This window comes from Paroedura picta, chromosome 13 (assembly GCF_049243985.1).
Source record: "Paroedura picta isolate Pp20150507F chromosome 13, Ppicta_v3.0, whole genome shotgun sequence".
Lineage (NCBI taxonomy): Eukaryota > Metazoa > Chordata > Lepidosauria > Squamata > Gekkonidae > Paroedura > Paroedura picta.
The window spans coordinates 12,463,134-12,479,497 of record NC_135381.1 but is presented as its reverse complement, the minus strand read 5'-3'; the positions used below and the strand labels follow the sequence as shown (position 1 = coordinate 12,479,497).

General features: G+C 48.8%; 1 protein-coding gene across 3 annotated transcripts in view; it reads right to left on the bottom strand.

Annotated features, from left to right (window-relative positions):
• Window positions 1-16,364, bottom strand: part of RASAL1 (RAS protein activator like 1) — a 51,921-nt gene that overhangs the window by 24,903 nt on the left and 10,654 nt on the right. For all 3 annotated transcript variants that reach the window (XR_013226230.1, XM_077308103.1, XM_077308104.1), the window contains exons 3-6: window positions 13,423-13,536; window positions 9,149-9,210; window positions 7,239-7,368; window positions 2,313-2,394 (exon numbers count right to left, since the gene is read on the bottom strand). Coding sequence is in view for 2 of the 3 variants with exons in the window: in XM_077308103.1 (XP_077164218.1) it covers window positions 2,313-2,394; window positions 7,239-7,368; window positions 9,149-9,210; window positions 13,423-13,536 (388 nt within the window). In the remaining variant the exon portion in view is untranslated. The remainder of the gene's footprint in view (window positions 1-2,312; window positions 2,395-7,238; window positions 7,369-9,148; window positions 9,211-13,422; window positions 13,537-16,364) is intronic.

Below are 16,364 nucleotides of genomic sequence, written 5' to 3'. Positions count from 1 at the left end.
GAGCGGAGCAGTTCACATCCCGAGCAGAATAGAACTGCTGTAATCTTAAAATGGGTAATGGGCAGTGCAGAACCCGGTGCGGCTCCAGAGTCCCTGTGTTAAGGAACGGCCCCTCATGCACATAGCTCAGAGGGAACTCTGCTTCTGCCCTACAAGGAGCACAGCCATTTCCTGTAAGCTACTCTGGCTGTTCATTGGGGAGAAAAGCCAGGGTATAAACATCTAAATAAATATAGGACTTTTCCAGGGCCACCATTCACCCAGTCTGCTAAGCTCCAAGACTGGCAAACTGGAGTCGATGGGTATCTACCGTTGGCCTCAACTGTATGTTATGTGTTTATTTTAAATGACACCTTTTCACCCTTTGCAAATTTGGCTCCCAGAATTGGTTTTACGAAGGACCATGGCCAGTTTGGGGGGGGAGGGAGGGAGAGAGAGACAGAGAGAGAGAGAGAGAGAGAGAGAGAGACAGAGAGAGACAGAGAGAGACAGAGACAGAGAGAGAGACAGAGAGAGAGAGACAGAGAGAGAGAGACAGAGAGAGAGAGAGACAGAGACAGAGACAGAGAGAGAGAGAGAGAGAGGTTAACCCTTTAATCCCCTGCCATCTTCCCTCTGGAAAAAAGCCTTCATCAGCTGCTTCCCCCCCCCCCTACACTGAGGAAAGAATATATGGTTTCCAGCCTCCAGGTGGGGGCCTGGAGATCTCCAGACAACAGAGGCCAGTTCCCCTGGAGAATATGGCTGCTCTGGAGGGTGGAGCCTAAAGGCATCATACCCTGCTGAAGTCCTTCACCGGCCCAAGATCTGTCGCCAAATCTCCAGGAAAGTCCCAAATTAACAGGGAAGGAATCCTAAGGTGCACCTGAGCCCACAGAAAGAATTCTCCCTGCCTTGAATATCAGCTGCTTTAGCCTCAGGCAAGCCGGTTATGTGCAGCTACTTCCACACACTGAACGTCCGCCTGGTGCAAGACTGTGAACTTCCTGAACCCTCACACCCAAAACAGAATGTGACATACGAGGATGAATGTCTGGGAACTGGGCCAGGCCAGGGCTGTGTGTGAGACAAATCTGGAAGTGTGGGTTCTTCGAAGGTCTGGCTTGGAGTGCAACAATCAAAATGCCTGGCTCTGCTGACCACAGAAGGGTGCTATCCACGTGGGGGCAGGTTTGTGTCATTCCCTTGTTGTTTCTGCAAAACGCTACAATAGTGTGGGAGACACAGTGGAAAATTACTTGCACAATAGAGAAAATTGTGTCTGAAACAGAAAGAATGCAAGTTTATCACACCTAAAAGTGTCCTGTTTATGACAGAGTTTTTCTCTGTTGTGTTGACAATACAATACAACAGCTGCAGGGCATCCACACAGCAGGTGTCCCTCATCGTTTTTTCTTTAAATCAGTGATTTAAGAAATTTATGGGGGAAAAAAACCTGAGAAATACTTGAACCATTTCCCACCCACCCCCAAGTATTTTCTGCACCAAATACAGATTTGATATTCAGTATCAATATAGTCAGTGTGGAAAACAAACAGAAATATTCTGGAATACCAAATATTTTCATCTCTATTAGACCCTATGGGACAGTCAAAGTCAGTGGCAAAACTAGCTTCTATATCCAGTGGTCTGTTAGGGGGATGATTTGAAGAAGAGGCACAAAATTTATTTTATACCTACTGGAGCCTCTCTTCAAAAGCACCCCCAAGTTGCAAAGGAAATGGATCAGGGGATCAAATTCTATGGTCACCCAAAGAAGGTGCCCCCATCCTCCATTGTTTCCAATGGAGGGAAATAGCAAGGCAATACAAGACCAGCAGGAATGTCCCAGAGAATCTCTGCAGTAAGACTAAAGGGGAGGGGGCAGTTTTGCAAAACCAGCAACAGAACCAACTCAATGTGCCTAGCAGAATCAGTGCTACTGTGGCAACGCCAAACCCCAACAGGTTGAAGATCAAATCTGAGAATCTCTGCAGTAGAAACTGGGGGTTGGGGATTTCTGCAAGGACAGCAGAATCAGTGCCATCAGTCTACTGGTGCCCAGCAGCAGAACCCTGTGCCATGTTGCCACTCTACTAGTGCCCAGCAGAACCTAATACCAGCATTGGTATTTGGGAACAGCGACAAATACCAACATTTTGGGGGCCCAAACCCAAAAAGCACTGATTTTTCTTTCTTGCACATGCCTACTGCTAGCTAGCATTGAGATGGCACTCAGTTCCTTAAGTGGGGGAGGACTATTAGGAGGTTTAGCTCCCCCAGACGAGGGGCGAAGGGGGGGGGAGGAAGGAATGTTTCAGGATTATACTCACCGCTGTTTCCAGGACTTGTCCATTCCATAGCACGCGTGCAAAGGGGTCTGAGGTGCCTGAAATATCACGTGGTGCAAGGTCTCTAAGAGAGAAAAGAAGACAAATGGGGTATTCTACAAGTTCCTGGCAATATCTAGATTAGGGACACCATTACTAGAGAAGGAGGATTATTTCTCCCTCTAAATGCACCTGAACCCTTTATTTTTTTGTGATCAAGCCACAGGTGACTTATGTGTTTTGAAGGCAAGAGATGTTCAAAGGTGCTTTGTCGTTGCCCATCTCTGCATCATGACCCCAGGATTCCTAGATGGTCTCCCATCCAGCACTCACCTGCTTAGCTTCTGGGATCTGACAAGATCTGACTGGCCTAGGCTATCCAGGTCAAGACCCACCAGAACCTCCTGAATCTCAAAAGGATATGCACTCCATCCATTTGCTAGCAAAATGCCCAGTTCTGTGAAGGGTTCTAGCTAGATGAGGAAACGGCCTTAGATGAAGACAAAGAAGCACAGCAATGCGTGTGTGTGTAAGAGAGACTGAATCCCTTCTTGTGTACTTTAAGCCAACAAACACAATAGCCTTGTTCACAAGTCACAGTAAGCACCCATACCATTTGTATACAATGTATACTTGCATTTTTCTTTTCACAGGCATTGAAGAATTCTCACGTTACACAACAGTGCATGGACTGCTGAACAGGTGTGTTTTCAATTCCACAACTATCCTGGTTTTTGATGTGCATTGGATCTTCACAGACAGATGTAGATGGGTGCATGCATGTATAGGGTGTTCAGGGTAATATGTGAACAGGACTACTGTGGCCCCAGGGAGTGGTTTCTGGAGGGTCCAACATTGCTGGAGCTAAGTAGGTCTGGATGTGGCCTGAATGGGAGATCTTCTGGGAATCCTACACATTCTGCCTTGAGTTCCGTGTTGGAAGAAAGGCAAGAAACGGCACATATTACGCATACAAAGACATGTGTCTGAGCTCGAACATTAATTAAAAAAAAACCTAGTTATAGAACAATACCCAATGTGTGTCTTCTTTGATGCTTCTGCTGTAACTGGTTAATTCTGATGCAATTTGTGTACTCAAACAGAGTATCATGTCCAGATCACAGGAGGTGATGGTACCGCTTTACTCTGCTCTGGTTCGGCCTCACTTGGAGTACTGCGTTCAGTTTTGGGCACCACAATTGAAGAGGGATGTAGACAAACTGGAGCACGTCCAGAGGAGGGCAACAAAGATGGTGAGGGGTTTGGAGACCAAGACTTTTGAATAAAGGTTGGGGGAGCTTTATAATGGGATAAAACTAATTCAAAAGAAATTCTGTCTAAACATTCGGAAGACTCTCCTGACAGAGCAGTTTCTCAGTGGAACAGGCTTACTCGGGAGGTGGTGGGTTCTCCATCTTTGGAGATTTTTAAACAGAGGCTGGATAGCCATCTGACAGAGAGGCTGATTCTGTGAAGGCTCAAGGGGTGGCAGGTTACAGTGGATGAGCGACAGGTTTGTGAGTGTCCTGTATAGTGCAGGGGGTTGGAGTAGAGGACCCATGAGGTCCCTTCCAACTCTATGATTCTATGATTCTACTCCTGTAATTTGATTTGCCATTCTGGGATTGGTGGGTTGTTGTCTTCCAGCATTGTCTCCGCATAGCTATCACATGGACAATTAATCTCTTACCACCAGCTGGCCCTGCACGGAACCAAGCTCCAAGGAAAAGTTAACGCATCCAAACAAAGAAAGCCCCATGACCAATTTTAATTATTTAATGTCATATTTGTTATTTTAAAAACTCTAACTTTAGTGGATGACAGAACTGTTTTTCATGTATTCATTTTGTGAGTTTTACAGGGATTTGTTATTCTATTAAATGTGAAAATCTGCCCTGAGTTTCCAAAGACAGGGCAGAATAAAAATCCCATAATAAAGAAAGAAAGAAAAAAAGAACATCACAAAACATGAAGCCGTCATTTCCTACAGAGGTTGAGGGACTCCCAGTTCAAAACCCTTTGACCCCTCTTCAATTCAGCATCCCAAAACAAACAAACCCAGGAGATGAACTGGAAAGTTCACACGGATATTTCAATAGCCCCAATTCAACCTCACGCTGGCAGGAAACCCCATCTCTGGCAGCACCACTCACTCACTACAGCAGCTCCCCCTCCCATAGAGGCTCTGCCATCCACCCTTCCTCCATTGGCCAACTGGTTGCCTAGGTGCCCGTTCCTGTTTCCAGGGAAGCAGGATGCTTCCTCGGCTCTGATGAACTGTCTTTCCAGCGAGACACAGCACAAGACCAGGACAGAGCTGGCTTCCATATCCACCACCCCACGTCAAGCCTTTCTCCAAGGCTGGACAGCAGAAATGGACATCCCAGCTAGGCCGGTTCCTCTTAGCAGTGCCTTTCTGGTCACTTGCAGTTTCCTAGCAGAGAATTACTATCAGTGCATCACCAACTGGGTACTACCTTTTCTCCAGCATCCCTAATATAAACAGACCATAAACAGACCAATAGTCCATCTCATTCCGCACCCATTTCCCCCATTCGGTGGGACCACAAGCTTCAGACCAGGAGCAGGACTGTCAGATCAGAGCTGCTCCGGCCTCCCAGTAGTGGACTTGTTGCACACACGGCCCTGCTACCACACTCCACCCTGGTTTGTGTTGTGGAGCCTCCTTTTATACCCAGGTCCATGTGCCAGCTCCGCCCCTTCCTCCCCCGGCTCGCTCTCCTATTGGTTATCTTTCTGGGCCAACCCTGCTATTCCGTGTTCTGCCCTGACACCAGCCTCTTCCTTTGGGCTTCATTCGCCCTGTCCACCTCTCTGGATTGCAGTGGTTGTCAGCTCCTTCCCTGCCTGGATTGGCTTCTCAGCAGAAAGCTGCTCCTTCCCTCCTCCAGCCGGGTCTGCTGTTGCCATCCTCCAGTCATTGCCTCATCCTCCCAAACCACTTCCTAGGTCCCAAGATAAGTGGCCCTCCAGGAGTGAGATGGAGGGGGTGGGGGGAGGAGAAGAAGAAGAAGAAGAAGAAGAAGTTGGTTCTTATATGCCACTTTTCTCTACCTGAAGGAGTCTCAAAGTGGCTTACAATCGCCTTCCCTTCCTCTCCCCAGAACAGACGCCCTGTGAGGTGGGTGAGGCTGAGAGAGCCCTGATATCACTGCCCGGTCAGAACAGCTTTCTCAGTGCCGTGGCAAGCCCAAGGTCACCCAGCCGGTTGCATGTGGGGGAGCGTGGAATCAAATCCGGCTTGCCAGATTTAGAAGTCCACACTCCTAACCACCACACCAAGCTGGCTCTCTACCAATCCAATAAACAAGTCAAATTCGTATTTTGCCTTGGCAAATGAATCTTTATCTGCAGAGAAAGTTTGCCACAGAATAAGGACATCCAGGGAGAGTTTACACCCACCCACCCCCTACTGCCACCCCCACCCCCGCCACCCTTTCGCCAAGCTTTTTGCAACTTGGTGTTCTTCTATTTTTTTATGAGCTGTTAATTATCTCACTTCGCAAAGGACTCCGGAGATGGGGAGGGACAAAAATTTCACACTCCCCTTTCAGCACCCACCACCAACACTCCCCCCCCTTACTACAGCACTCTTTCTGTTCACATGTGGGGAAGTGAGAACTTTCAAAGGCTCCGTCTATTTTAAAAGAAGACATGGCAATTATCAGGGAAGCTGGTGCTCCGTCAAGCCCCACCGTTTTTGGGGATGCTTTTTGCCTTGTTTGCTGTGCAAACTGACAAGGTGTGACTCCGTGGGTTACTGATGGCTTAGACTGCAATGGTCGCTCAACAGCTGAGGATCTCGTCCCCTGTTTTGGGGGGAGGGGCACTGTGCCCCCAATTTTACATAAGGCTCCTGCTGACCTGGACCAAAATCTATCTAACCTGCTTCCCTGTTTCCCATAGTGCAGGGGTAGTCAACCTGTGGTCCTCCAGATGTCCATGGACTACAATTCCCATGGGCCCCTGCCAGCAAACGCTGGCAGGGGCTCATGGGAATTGTAGTCCATGGACATCTGGAGGACCGCAGGTTGACTACCCCTGCCATAGCATCCGCCCAGAAACTCTGGCAGACTTTCCAGCTGGACACAGATGCCAAAGTCTCCTCTTGTGTTTTCTCCCCCCGACCCCACCCTCACCATCATGGCTAGTAGCATTGGTTGGACCCATCCTTTCTGGATGAATCCTTTAAAAAAAAACATTTAAGTGAGTAGCCACCATGACATCATGTGGCAGTGAGTTCTGTAAGTCGATTACTCTGCTCTGGTTCGGCCTCACTTGGAGGATTGTGTTCAGTTTTGAGCACCCCAGTTGAAGAGGGATGTAGACAAACTGGAGCGTGTCCAGAGGAGGGCAACAAAGATGGTGAGGGGTCTGGAGACCAAGACGTATGAAGAAAGGTTGGGGGAGCTTGGTCTGTTTAGCCTGGAGAGGTGATGACTGAGAGGGGATCTGATAACCATCTTCAAGTATTTAAAAGGCTGCTATAGAGAGGATGGAGCAGAGTTGTTCTCTCTTGCCCTGGAGGGACGGAGCAGAACCAATGGGATGAATTCCATATAAGCATCAGGAAGAAGTTCCTGACAGAGCAGTTTCCAATGGAACAGGCTTCCTCAGGTGGTGGTGGAAATTTTTGGAAATCTTTGGAAATTTTTAAACAGAGGCCAGATAGTCATCTGACGGAGAGGCTGATTCTGTGAAGGCTCAAGGGGGTGGCAGGTGATAGTGGATGAGCGATAGGGTTGTGAGTGTCCTGCATAGTGCAGGGGGTTGGAGTAGATGACCCAGGAGGTCCCTTCCAACTTTATTATTCTATGATTCTATGATTACGTAAAGATGTACTTCCTTTCTCACTCAGTCTCAACAGGAGCAGCTGCACAGAGATGTGTGCAGCTACCTGGCTCCTACCTGGCTTCGAGAACATGACAGCAGAGCACCCGCCTGTGGGCCTCCTTCAAAATCTGAAGTTCCAAGGAGATCTCACCCTGCACCTCCTCATTGGGGTCCACACGACTCAGGTTGATCCAGCTGTCGATGCCTGCAATAAGAAGAAAACATGCCAGAATTGGGTTCCAGTTGACCTACAGCTGGCCACCACTCCCCATTAGGAATGGGCCAGAACTGGGAAAATGCAGTTCAGTTTGCAATGACAGAATGTCACAAATTTTCAGCCATCTTGTAAACTTGTTTGGTTCATTAGGTGGTAGAATGGCTTCCTGGTGTGCTAGAGACATCAAATGCACAAGGGATCTCTGGCTGACTGTCCTCTATCTGCCCTCCATGTTTGGTGAGGATTGGATTTATGGGGTGCAGGTTAAGGTTTCCCCAAGAGAGGGCAGTGGTTCTCAAACTGTAGGTCACATTCCCAAAATGGGTCAAGCTTTTCTCACTGGTGGTTCAAGAGGCCAGGAAAAAGTAGGAAGGAGAGGTTGAAAATGAAGCTCTGGAAGGGTTTGTATCATGATAAGGTGCAAAATGACCACAACATATAGCCATATGCTCTGTCTGCATGTGTGTGTGTGTGTGCTACATATGAAATAAATAAAATACAAAGCTATTCTGCGTTAATTGTTGTGAAATCCATGTGAAATGCTTGCCATCCACTGGGAAAGAAAGCAGCCTGGATTTGTTTTGCAAGCATGTCCCAAACTAAGCATAGACGATTTTTTAAAAAGGTTTAGAAGTGTGTCCTACTGCAGAAGTCTGAAAACCATGATTCAAGAGTATCATCATAACCTATAAAAACCTTACGGCCCTTCTGACAATGTGCCAAGCTTCTGATTGGCCCTCATTGGGGGAAATGTCCCCAATAGGGTGACAGCACTCCCCCACTGAAGGCCAATTAGAGGATCTTCCTTGCCCCCCCCCCTCCTTGCTGCCAGGAGGGTGGGGAAGGCCATCCAGCCATGCTCCACTGCAACAGCACTGTGCTCCCTGGCTTCCTGGCCACCAAGATGGCAGGGAAGGCCATTCGGGCACACTTCTCCATGGCAAAACTGTGCTCCCCAGCTTCCTGACTCCCGGAAGAGACTGTCCAGTCATGCTCACCTGCACTGGCCCAGGCATTCCACATTGCTGACAGGCCTGCCTTGGTCTACAGGAGCCCCCCTTCATCCTCCCTCTTCCTTTCTACTGGCTGTTTTCAAGATAGGCTTTCCTACTAGCATAAAATAAATAGTGGACAATACAGCAGAAAGCAATCTCCCCTGCCAAAAGCATTTTCTCATTACAACACTAGGGGGCACTAGACCCCAGAAGAATTGCTCTGGTCCATTATGGCCCTGGCACATTGAAAAAAAAAGTACTTCATTGTAAAACCCCCCCCCCTCCTTTTGGACCATTTTAGCACTGATGTGTCACTGACAGCATGCAATGGAAGGGATATCAGACTTCTCGAGCACAGGAGGCTAAGATTAGGGCCGATCCTGCGTTGAGCAGGGGGTTGGCCTAGACGGCCTGTATGGCCCCTTCCAACTCTATGATTCTATGATTCTAAAATTCTGAATCCAGCCTCTTATCTCTCCTTCATGCATGTACCTTATCATTTCTCCTCAATGAGGACCCCAAATGGTTTCCACTGCTTTTATCGCCTCCATTTTATTCTCACAACAACCTTGTGAGGTAGTTTAGGCTGACAGTGTGTGACTAACAGACCCGAAGTCACCCCAGCAAGCTTCCACGGCAGAGTAAGGACTCCAACCTGGGTCTCCTCGATCCTTTTCTGACATTCTAACCATTCCACCATATTGGCTCTCGGCCTGAGCAGACGGCATGCTGCCCTCTGCTGGATGAAAGGGTTCCTGGCCGCCAATACCTACCCCGTGGGTGGGATGAGATGTGCTCTCTACTGAGTGAGACTTTGCCAATGACATCATCGTGCCTGCAAATAAACACAGAACAGAGATGGCGGAATGAGCTGCCACCCAGGACCCAGGCCCTATCGAAGCTGTGCCAGTTCCAAAGGGCCTGCAAGATAGCCCTCTTCCACCAAGCATACAGCTGAGGCGAATTCATGCACAGTATGGCATCATAAAGAGCCCCTCCCCTCCCTCTCCACCTCCCTCCCATCTGAAGACAGATATAACTACGGTGCCAGATTTTTTCCTGACCTCTGTGGCCAGAATTGGAGCACTCTATTTAGGTTTTAGTTTAAAACTTTACATTGCTGTTTTGCAATTGTTTTCATTCTACTTTGTACATGTTTTGGTGCTCTGGCCTCCCCCACTTATTTCTAGGGAGGGCCAGACAGTAACTCAAAATAATAATAACAACTCGGCTTTGGGTGCAATGCACCCTCCTCTCCAGTAGGGGCGCACTACACAGAGATGTTTGCTCCCGCACACCACCTCCCACTGCCTGTAGCTACCCCAAGTCCTGCAGATCATCTGTGAGTTGGGAGTTCCATGTTGCAACCTAATTCTCAGGCACATGGAGAGCGGTAGGCTTATGGATTGGGGCCATGCAGAGAAGGGAGCTGCTATTTGCCCTGCTGCAGAAACTTGCACAAAACCCAGTGGTAGAGCCAGTATGGTGTAGTGGTTAGGAGTGCGGACTTCTAATCTGGTATGCCAGTTTGATTCTGCGCTCCCCCACATGCAACCAGCTGGGTGACCTTGGGCTCGCCACGGCACTGATAAAACTGTTCTGACCGAGCAGTGATATCAGGGCTCTCTCAGCCTCACCCACCCCACAGGGTGTGGGGAGAGGAATGGGAAGGCGACTGTAAGCCGCTTTGAGCCTCCTTCGGGTAGGGTAAAGCGGCATATAAGAACCAACTCTTCTTCTTCTTCTGGTATAGTAAGCCTCAGCAACTGGGCTAGGAGTGTCTCCCCTGGGTCCATTGTAGCCAGGAGAATGGTGCAATGAGAAGGATTATGTTCCTTCTCTCCTCATGCTCTTGTATAAAGTGTGCACCACAGATTGGGGAATTCAGTTCTGAGCAGGGATACCTCAGGACAAGATGGACTGACAAAACAGAGGGGGGAGGCATGGGGGTGGGGTAGGATGGCATAGTGTGTTGCTAGGCCTCCGAAAGAGCTCTGCAGGGCAGATGGCAGCGGCAGCTGGTGTCTGTGTGCAGAGAAATCCCTGGCATCTCACTCTTTCTGCTTCAGAGGTCCCCCTCCATAGGAGAGGCCTTGAAAGGAGGACTTTAAAGGAGACGCCAGGTTAGCAAACTCCCGGTGTCCAGCTCTCACCGGCAGGGAGGGAAACACCCAGGGATCGGCTCAGCTGCCTCCTCTGTTGGCTCTGGCATCTGACATCCGCTTGCCGATGGGAAACGCGGAAAGACACATCAAAAGACGTCAAATGGGCAGGGTGGAGGATCCGCAACTAACCCTCCCAAGCCTTCCAAATCTAGGGCTCAGAGAAGTACCAATATGTTTTCTCTTTAGGCATACAGTGCTTCCTGGTGCTGTGGGATTTGACTCTGCAGGGGAAGCCCCATATCTCTCCATTCGCCAGGCAATACTGTCACATAGTCCTTTGGTAATCCTTGTCCTGGAGCTATTCGTTCTCATGGGAAACCCGGGGGGAGGGGGGGAGAGTGCGGATAGGAAGCTCAACCTCCTCCCCCTGCCTTTCCCCTCCCAACATCACCATTAAGCTCTCCCCTTATGAAGAGCAGAAGAGGAAGAGAGCCACCATGTCCCTCCAAAACGGTCATCCTGCTACTTCACTAACCAATGGCTCCAGGTGCCTTTGCTAGCTCTGACCCCTCAACTAATGCATTAAGGGGTGCGACAGCATCCCTCCCTCTCTCCTCTTCTGCAACCTCCCAACCCCTCAGATTTTTAGAAAAAATTCCACTCCCCCAGCAACACTCCCAGAGACAAGCAACCCACAACTTAGCTAGCAAGCTGGGGAGACCTGTTCCCCGTACTCTACTGACATGCAACTGCAGGTGCTGCTGCGGAGGGCGGACAGCAGACAAGATGTGCATTTTGGCAGCAGCGGGGGAGAGAAAACGCCACCCAGAATTCTCTCAGCCACACTTTAGCTCCAACCTCCCTTGCTGAGCCTAGGAGAGGCCTTGACTGGGTGGTGAAACACTTGCTTTGCATGCAGCAGGTCCCAGGCTCTAGCTCGGGAACCTCTTCTTGAACACATCTCAGGGAGCAGGCATTGCAAAGGAAGAAGAAGAAGAAGAGTTGGTTCTTCTATGCCACTTTTCTCTACCCAAAGGACTCTCAAAGCGGCTTACAGTTGCCTTCCCTTTCCTCTCTCCAAAACAGGCACCCTGTGAGGGAGGTGAGGCTGAGAGAGCCCTGATATTATTGAAGAAGATTTGGTTCTTCTATGCCACTTTTCTCTACCCGAAGGACTCTCAAAGCGGCTTACAATCTCCTTCCCATTCTTCTTCTCACAACAAACACCCTATGAGTTGGGTGAGGCTGAGAGAGACCTGATATTCCTGCTCGGTTAGAGCAGTTTTCTCAGTCAGTGCTGTGGTGAGCCCAAGGTCACCCAGCTGGCTGCATGTGGGGGAGCGCAGATTCAAACCCGGCTCACCAGATTAGAAGTCCGCACTCCTAACCACTACACCAAGCTGGCTCTCCACCTGAACTACCACCAGAAATCAGTCAATGTTGAGAGAGACGAACCAACGCTCTGGCTCGATGGCAGGTGGAGCACATAGGAGCCACCTGCACAGCTGGTGACGGGGTGCCAAACTGGATCTGCCCTTTGTCTGCAAGACATTGTGCTTCTAATGTGAAAGCTCCCAGCTTCCGTCTCCAAATAAAAGATTGCTCAGAAGTCACAAGGCTCAAGAGCACTTTGTTCTGCTTCCGGCTCACAGTCCTTCAAAGGGGACCGTAGCAAGATAGAGGGACCTGTGGTCTGAGTCGGCTCAAGACTGCTTTGGGGATTCATACATTGCACCCCTCCTAAATGCAGTCTGACATCTCGAGCTCAGAAGGCCGTAGGTAGCAGGAGTAGAGAAAAGACCTTGAAGAACAGCTGTGAGTCACAGCAGAAGGCGCTTGGTGATGGAATGAACTTTTCCAGCTATTTCGGCATATGGCGACTTGGCACGTTCAAAGATAATCATCAGAGGACACACGGAAATGTGCAAAAATATGAGCCAAAGTACAAACAGTCTGTGTATGCCTATAGTGTAATTCAAACGATGGTTTTGATTGAAGCTCAGATTAGGCTCCATGACCACTTCTTTATTTCCAGATTCTTAGGTCAAAGGACAAGTTACCCTGATTATTGTTCTTGTTTCGAATTACATTCTTCTTCAGAGCCTATCAATCACGAAACACCCAACGAGCACAGGCATTGTGCAAACGCCATCCAAATACCACTGCAATTAAAACAGACAACTTACCTCATCCACACATTAAAGCCGACCCCTTTCTGAATCCTTACGGAAACTGAATGGTTAGGTTTTAATGTTGCGATTGTACAACTTCTCTCTTTTAACTGCAGTGGTATCTGTACGGCGTTTGCATGGTGTTTGAAGACTGACAGAAACCGAGGAAGAAGTAATTCGAAACAAGATCGATCCTCCGTGTTCAAAGAGAAGCGACAAGAGGGGGAGGGCGACCGGTCCACAGCTGCCGTCCGATGCACCCTTGCCCCTCCGAACACAAAGGGACTTCCTTCCAAACCAAACTTGCCCCAGGCTCTACCACATCACGGCTCCTTCCAATGTTATGTTTTACGCAGGTTTGTACAGCCAAAAAGCAACTTGACGTCCTGCTCGGATAATAGGATTACCTTCCTGACAGCCCCCTCCAGCACACACGGAAATCCCCTCCACTGTCCCCGCCTGAAACAACTGAAGCAATTGCACTTGCCAACAAAAATTAGACGCAGAGATTAATTTAACAGCCAGGCTGAAGGCAACTCCAGGGAAGGACCAATTTGTGTCCTGGGGCGTTCCCATCGCCCTCAGATTTTGCATAACAGCATGAAAGCCTCAGCGCAAATGAATCATGTGAAAATTAACACATACAATCATCCTGCTGGCTGTAGAGGGACTGCATGAGGATCATAGGGGATTTTCACAAAATTTAGTCTGACCTATGAACAGACCCAGACAGACCAACGTAATAACCTGCCCCACCTTTTCCCCACTTACCCAATGGTATCTTCATCAAGCAGATAGAAAGAGAGGTTGTGGAAGCCCATGGGCAGGTGCAGGGTGTATTCCTCTCCCCAGAAAGGGTTGAGATTTCTCCACACAGTTGCAGTCCTGCAAAGAAGAGGCATATGGAAACGTCAATGTGCAGAAGCATTGCGGTCTTTTGTGGTGGCATTTAGAACAATGCTTGACCAATCCAGAGGCTTCATACTGCCGATCAGTCACTAGGGCCAATGTGGCACGACCTTATTCCCTTTGACCAATCCAGAGGCTTCATACTGCCGATCAGTCACTAGGGCCAATGTGGCACGACCTTATTCCCTTTGACCAATCCAGAGGCTTCATACTGCCGATCAGTCACTAGGGCCAATGTGGCACGACCTTATTCCCTTTGACCAATCCAGAGGCTTCATACTGCCGATCAGTCACTAGGGCCAATGTGGCACGACCTTATTCCCTTTGACCAATTCAGAGGCTTCATACTGTCTACTAGTCACGAGGGCCAATGTGGCTTGACCTTATTCCCTTTGACCAATCCAGAGGCTTCATACTGCCTACCAGTCACTAGGGCCAATGTGGCACGACCTTATTCCCTTCTGCACTATCAGGTTTGTGTGCACATAAATGAGGTTTTAGACCTCTGGGTTCAAATTCTAAGGTCCTGGACACTAGCTGCTAACAACCGGTTCATTCATGCAAGAGAATGAGGGTGTTAAATGGTGGGGGAGTGAACATGGCCTTCCACCACTTCAGGAGGCCAAAGGGTGGGAACTAGCTCTGAGCACTCCTTCGTACAAAACAAACAAACCCTGCAAATAGAAAGCTAGCAGCCAGGAGTGAAAATATCTACTGACTCTCTTTGCTTGCTGAACTATTATCCTATTGGCAGGTAATTTTTAACAGAAGGGAGCATTCCAAAACGATATTCCCTACCTGCACTCTGAAGAGACACAATCCATTCTGACACTTCACTCTCCTGCATGTGTGTGAACCAGACTTTAAGATATTGCTAAGGGGCCTTGCCCTGACTTGGATGGCCCAAACTAGTCTAATCTCACCAAAGTTGCATCAGTAGCTAGTATTTGGATGTGAGACCACCAGGGAACATGAGAGTCACTACAAAGAGCCATGCAATGGCAAACCACCACTGCAGACTCAATGGGGTCACCAGAAGTCAGCAACACAAAAATGGCGGTGGGTGGGTGTGTCTTGGATGCTAGAATGGAACATTCTGACTCCTCCTCTGGGGGAAGACTCTCCTCCTCCAAGACAGAACGATCTCCTGAGGAGGAATGATGGACATCCTCCCAACACAGCCAGGAGCTGCGCATTGGACAAGAAGCCACAGGCTCTTGACCTCACCCTTCCTGCACCAACATAATTGCTTACTAATTCCAAGAAAAAAAAATCTTTACAGCTCAGTCTTCTGCTTTCTTCGGGCCCCTTCAAATGTCATTAACTTCGAGCAAATATTTGAGGTGAGGAGGGAGTGCCGAGGCCACACATGGGCAAGAAGACACTTCTACCAGCTTAACGAGATTGCAGGAAGAGGACCGGGGTTCCTTCTGCCCTGGGCACAGAGCAGTGCCAAACGGCAGCCAAGCGGACAGTAGAAGTGATATCCAGAAGCCTTACCACTCCCAGAAGGGAAGAGACCCAGTGTGGTAGAGTGGTTGACTGTGCTCCCAACAGTAATGTGATTGGGAGATTCTTCTGGGTGTACTCTGTGCACACCGAAGGCAGGACAACCTGTTATAGGCCACCAAGGCATGTTTTCTAAGCATAGGTCTGCTAAGTAACAATTGGGGGGAAGCTGTGGAGAATTTCCCCCACACACACATTCTTTCCCCCACACATTCTTTCCCCCTACAACTAGTCATCTTCCGGGCTTAGAATCTCAGTGGCTGGGAAAGGACTAAGCACCAGTACCCTCCTCCCTAGGGAAGCCTTATAGAAGGAGTTGATGAGATATTATTTCCCCAAAACTCCAAACACTAAGGCCTATATTTAAGTGAAATGGCCAACCTGTATCTGGGCTGTAACACTTTAGACAATCCCTATGCAAAATCCTACACTCTGCACAGGGAAGCACTTTCTCCTTCCCCTTGACAAGCTTGCTTTCTGTGTGAGGGGAACATTTTAGAAGGAATGCTAGAAAATCCAGCCATATCGATCCTCCCTTGGGCAGGTTGACATGGTAGAAGAAGAAGAAGAAGAAGAAGAAGAAGAAGAAGAAGAGTTGATTCTTATATGCCGCTTTTCCCTACCCGAAGGAGGCTCAAAACAGCTTACAGTCGCCTTCCCTTTCCTCTCCCCACAACAGACACCCTGTGGGGTGGGTAAGGCTGAGAGAGCCCTGATATCACTGCTCGGTTAGAGCAGTTTTATCAGTGCTGTGGCGAGCCCAAGGTCACCCAGCTGGTTGCATGTGGGGGAGTGTGGAATCGAACCTGGCATGCCAGATTAGAAGTCCGCACTCCTAACCACTACACCAAACTGGCTACACCAAACTGGTACAGCCCATGTGCAGGTCAACGGCCTCCATGAGGGAAAAACCTGAGGAGATTATGGTTGGGATCACTCGATAAAATTCAAACAGCCCTTCAATCTTCATACAATTTCTCTAAAGGCTCTTGAAATCCCTGCTATGTTTACAACATTATAAAAGAGGGGGGTGTATTTAAAATGACATGCTCTTTTGCTTTGAAAATGCTAGTAGAAAAGGACAGGGAAGGGCTGGGTTTAATTACCCAAACTGAGTGCATTCTGAAGGGTTAAGCCTCCTCTGAGACAAATGCATTTTTCATGAGCCTACAGTTGGACACATGTTATTTGATTGAGCCTGGAGGGTCCAATTAGACAAGAGAAAAGACATTCAAAAGCCTGAGCTCCAAGCACCTTCAAGTTTTGTTTTTTTTTAAGCAGCTGGACAGGGCAGA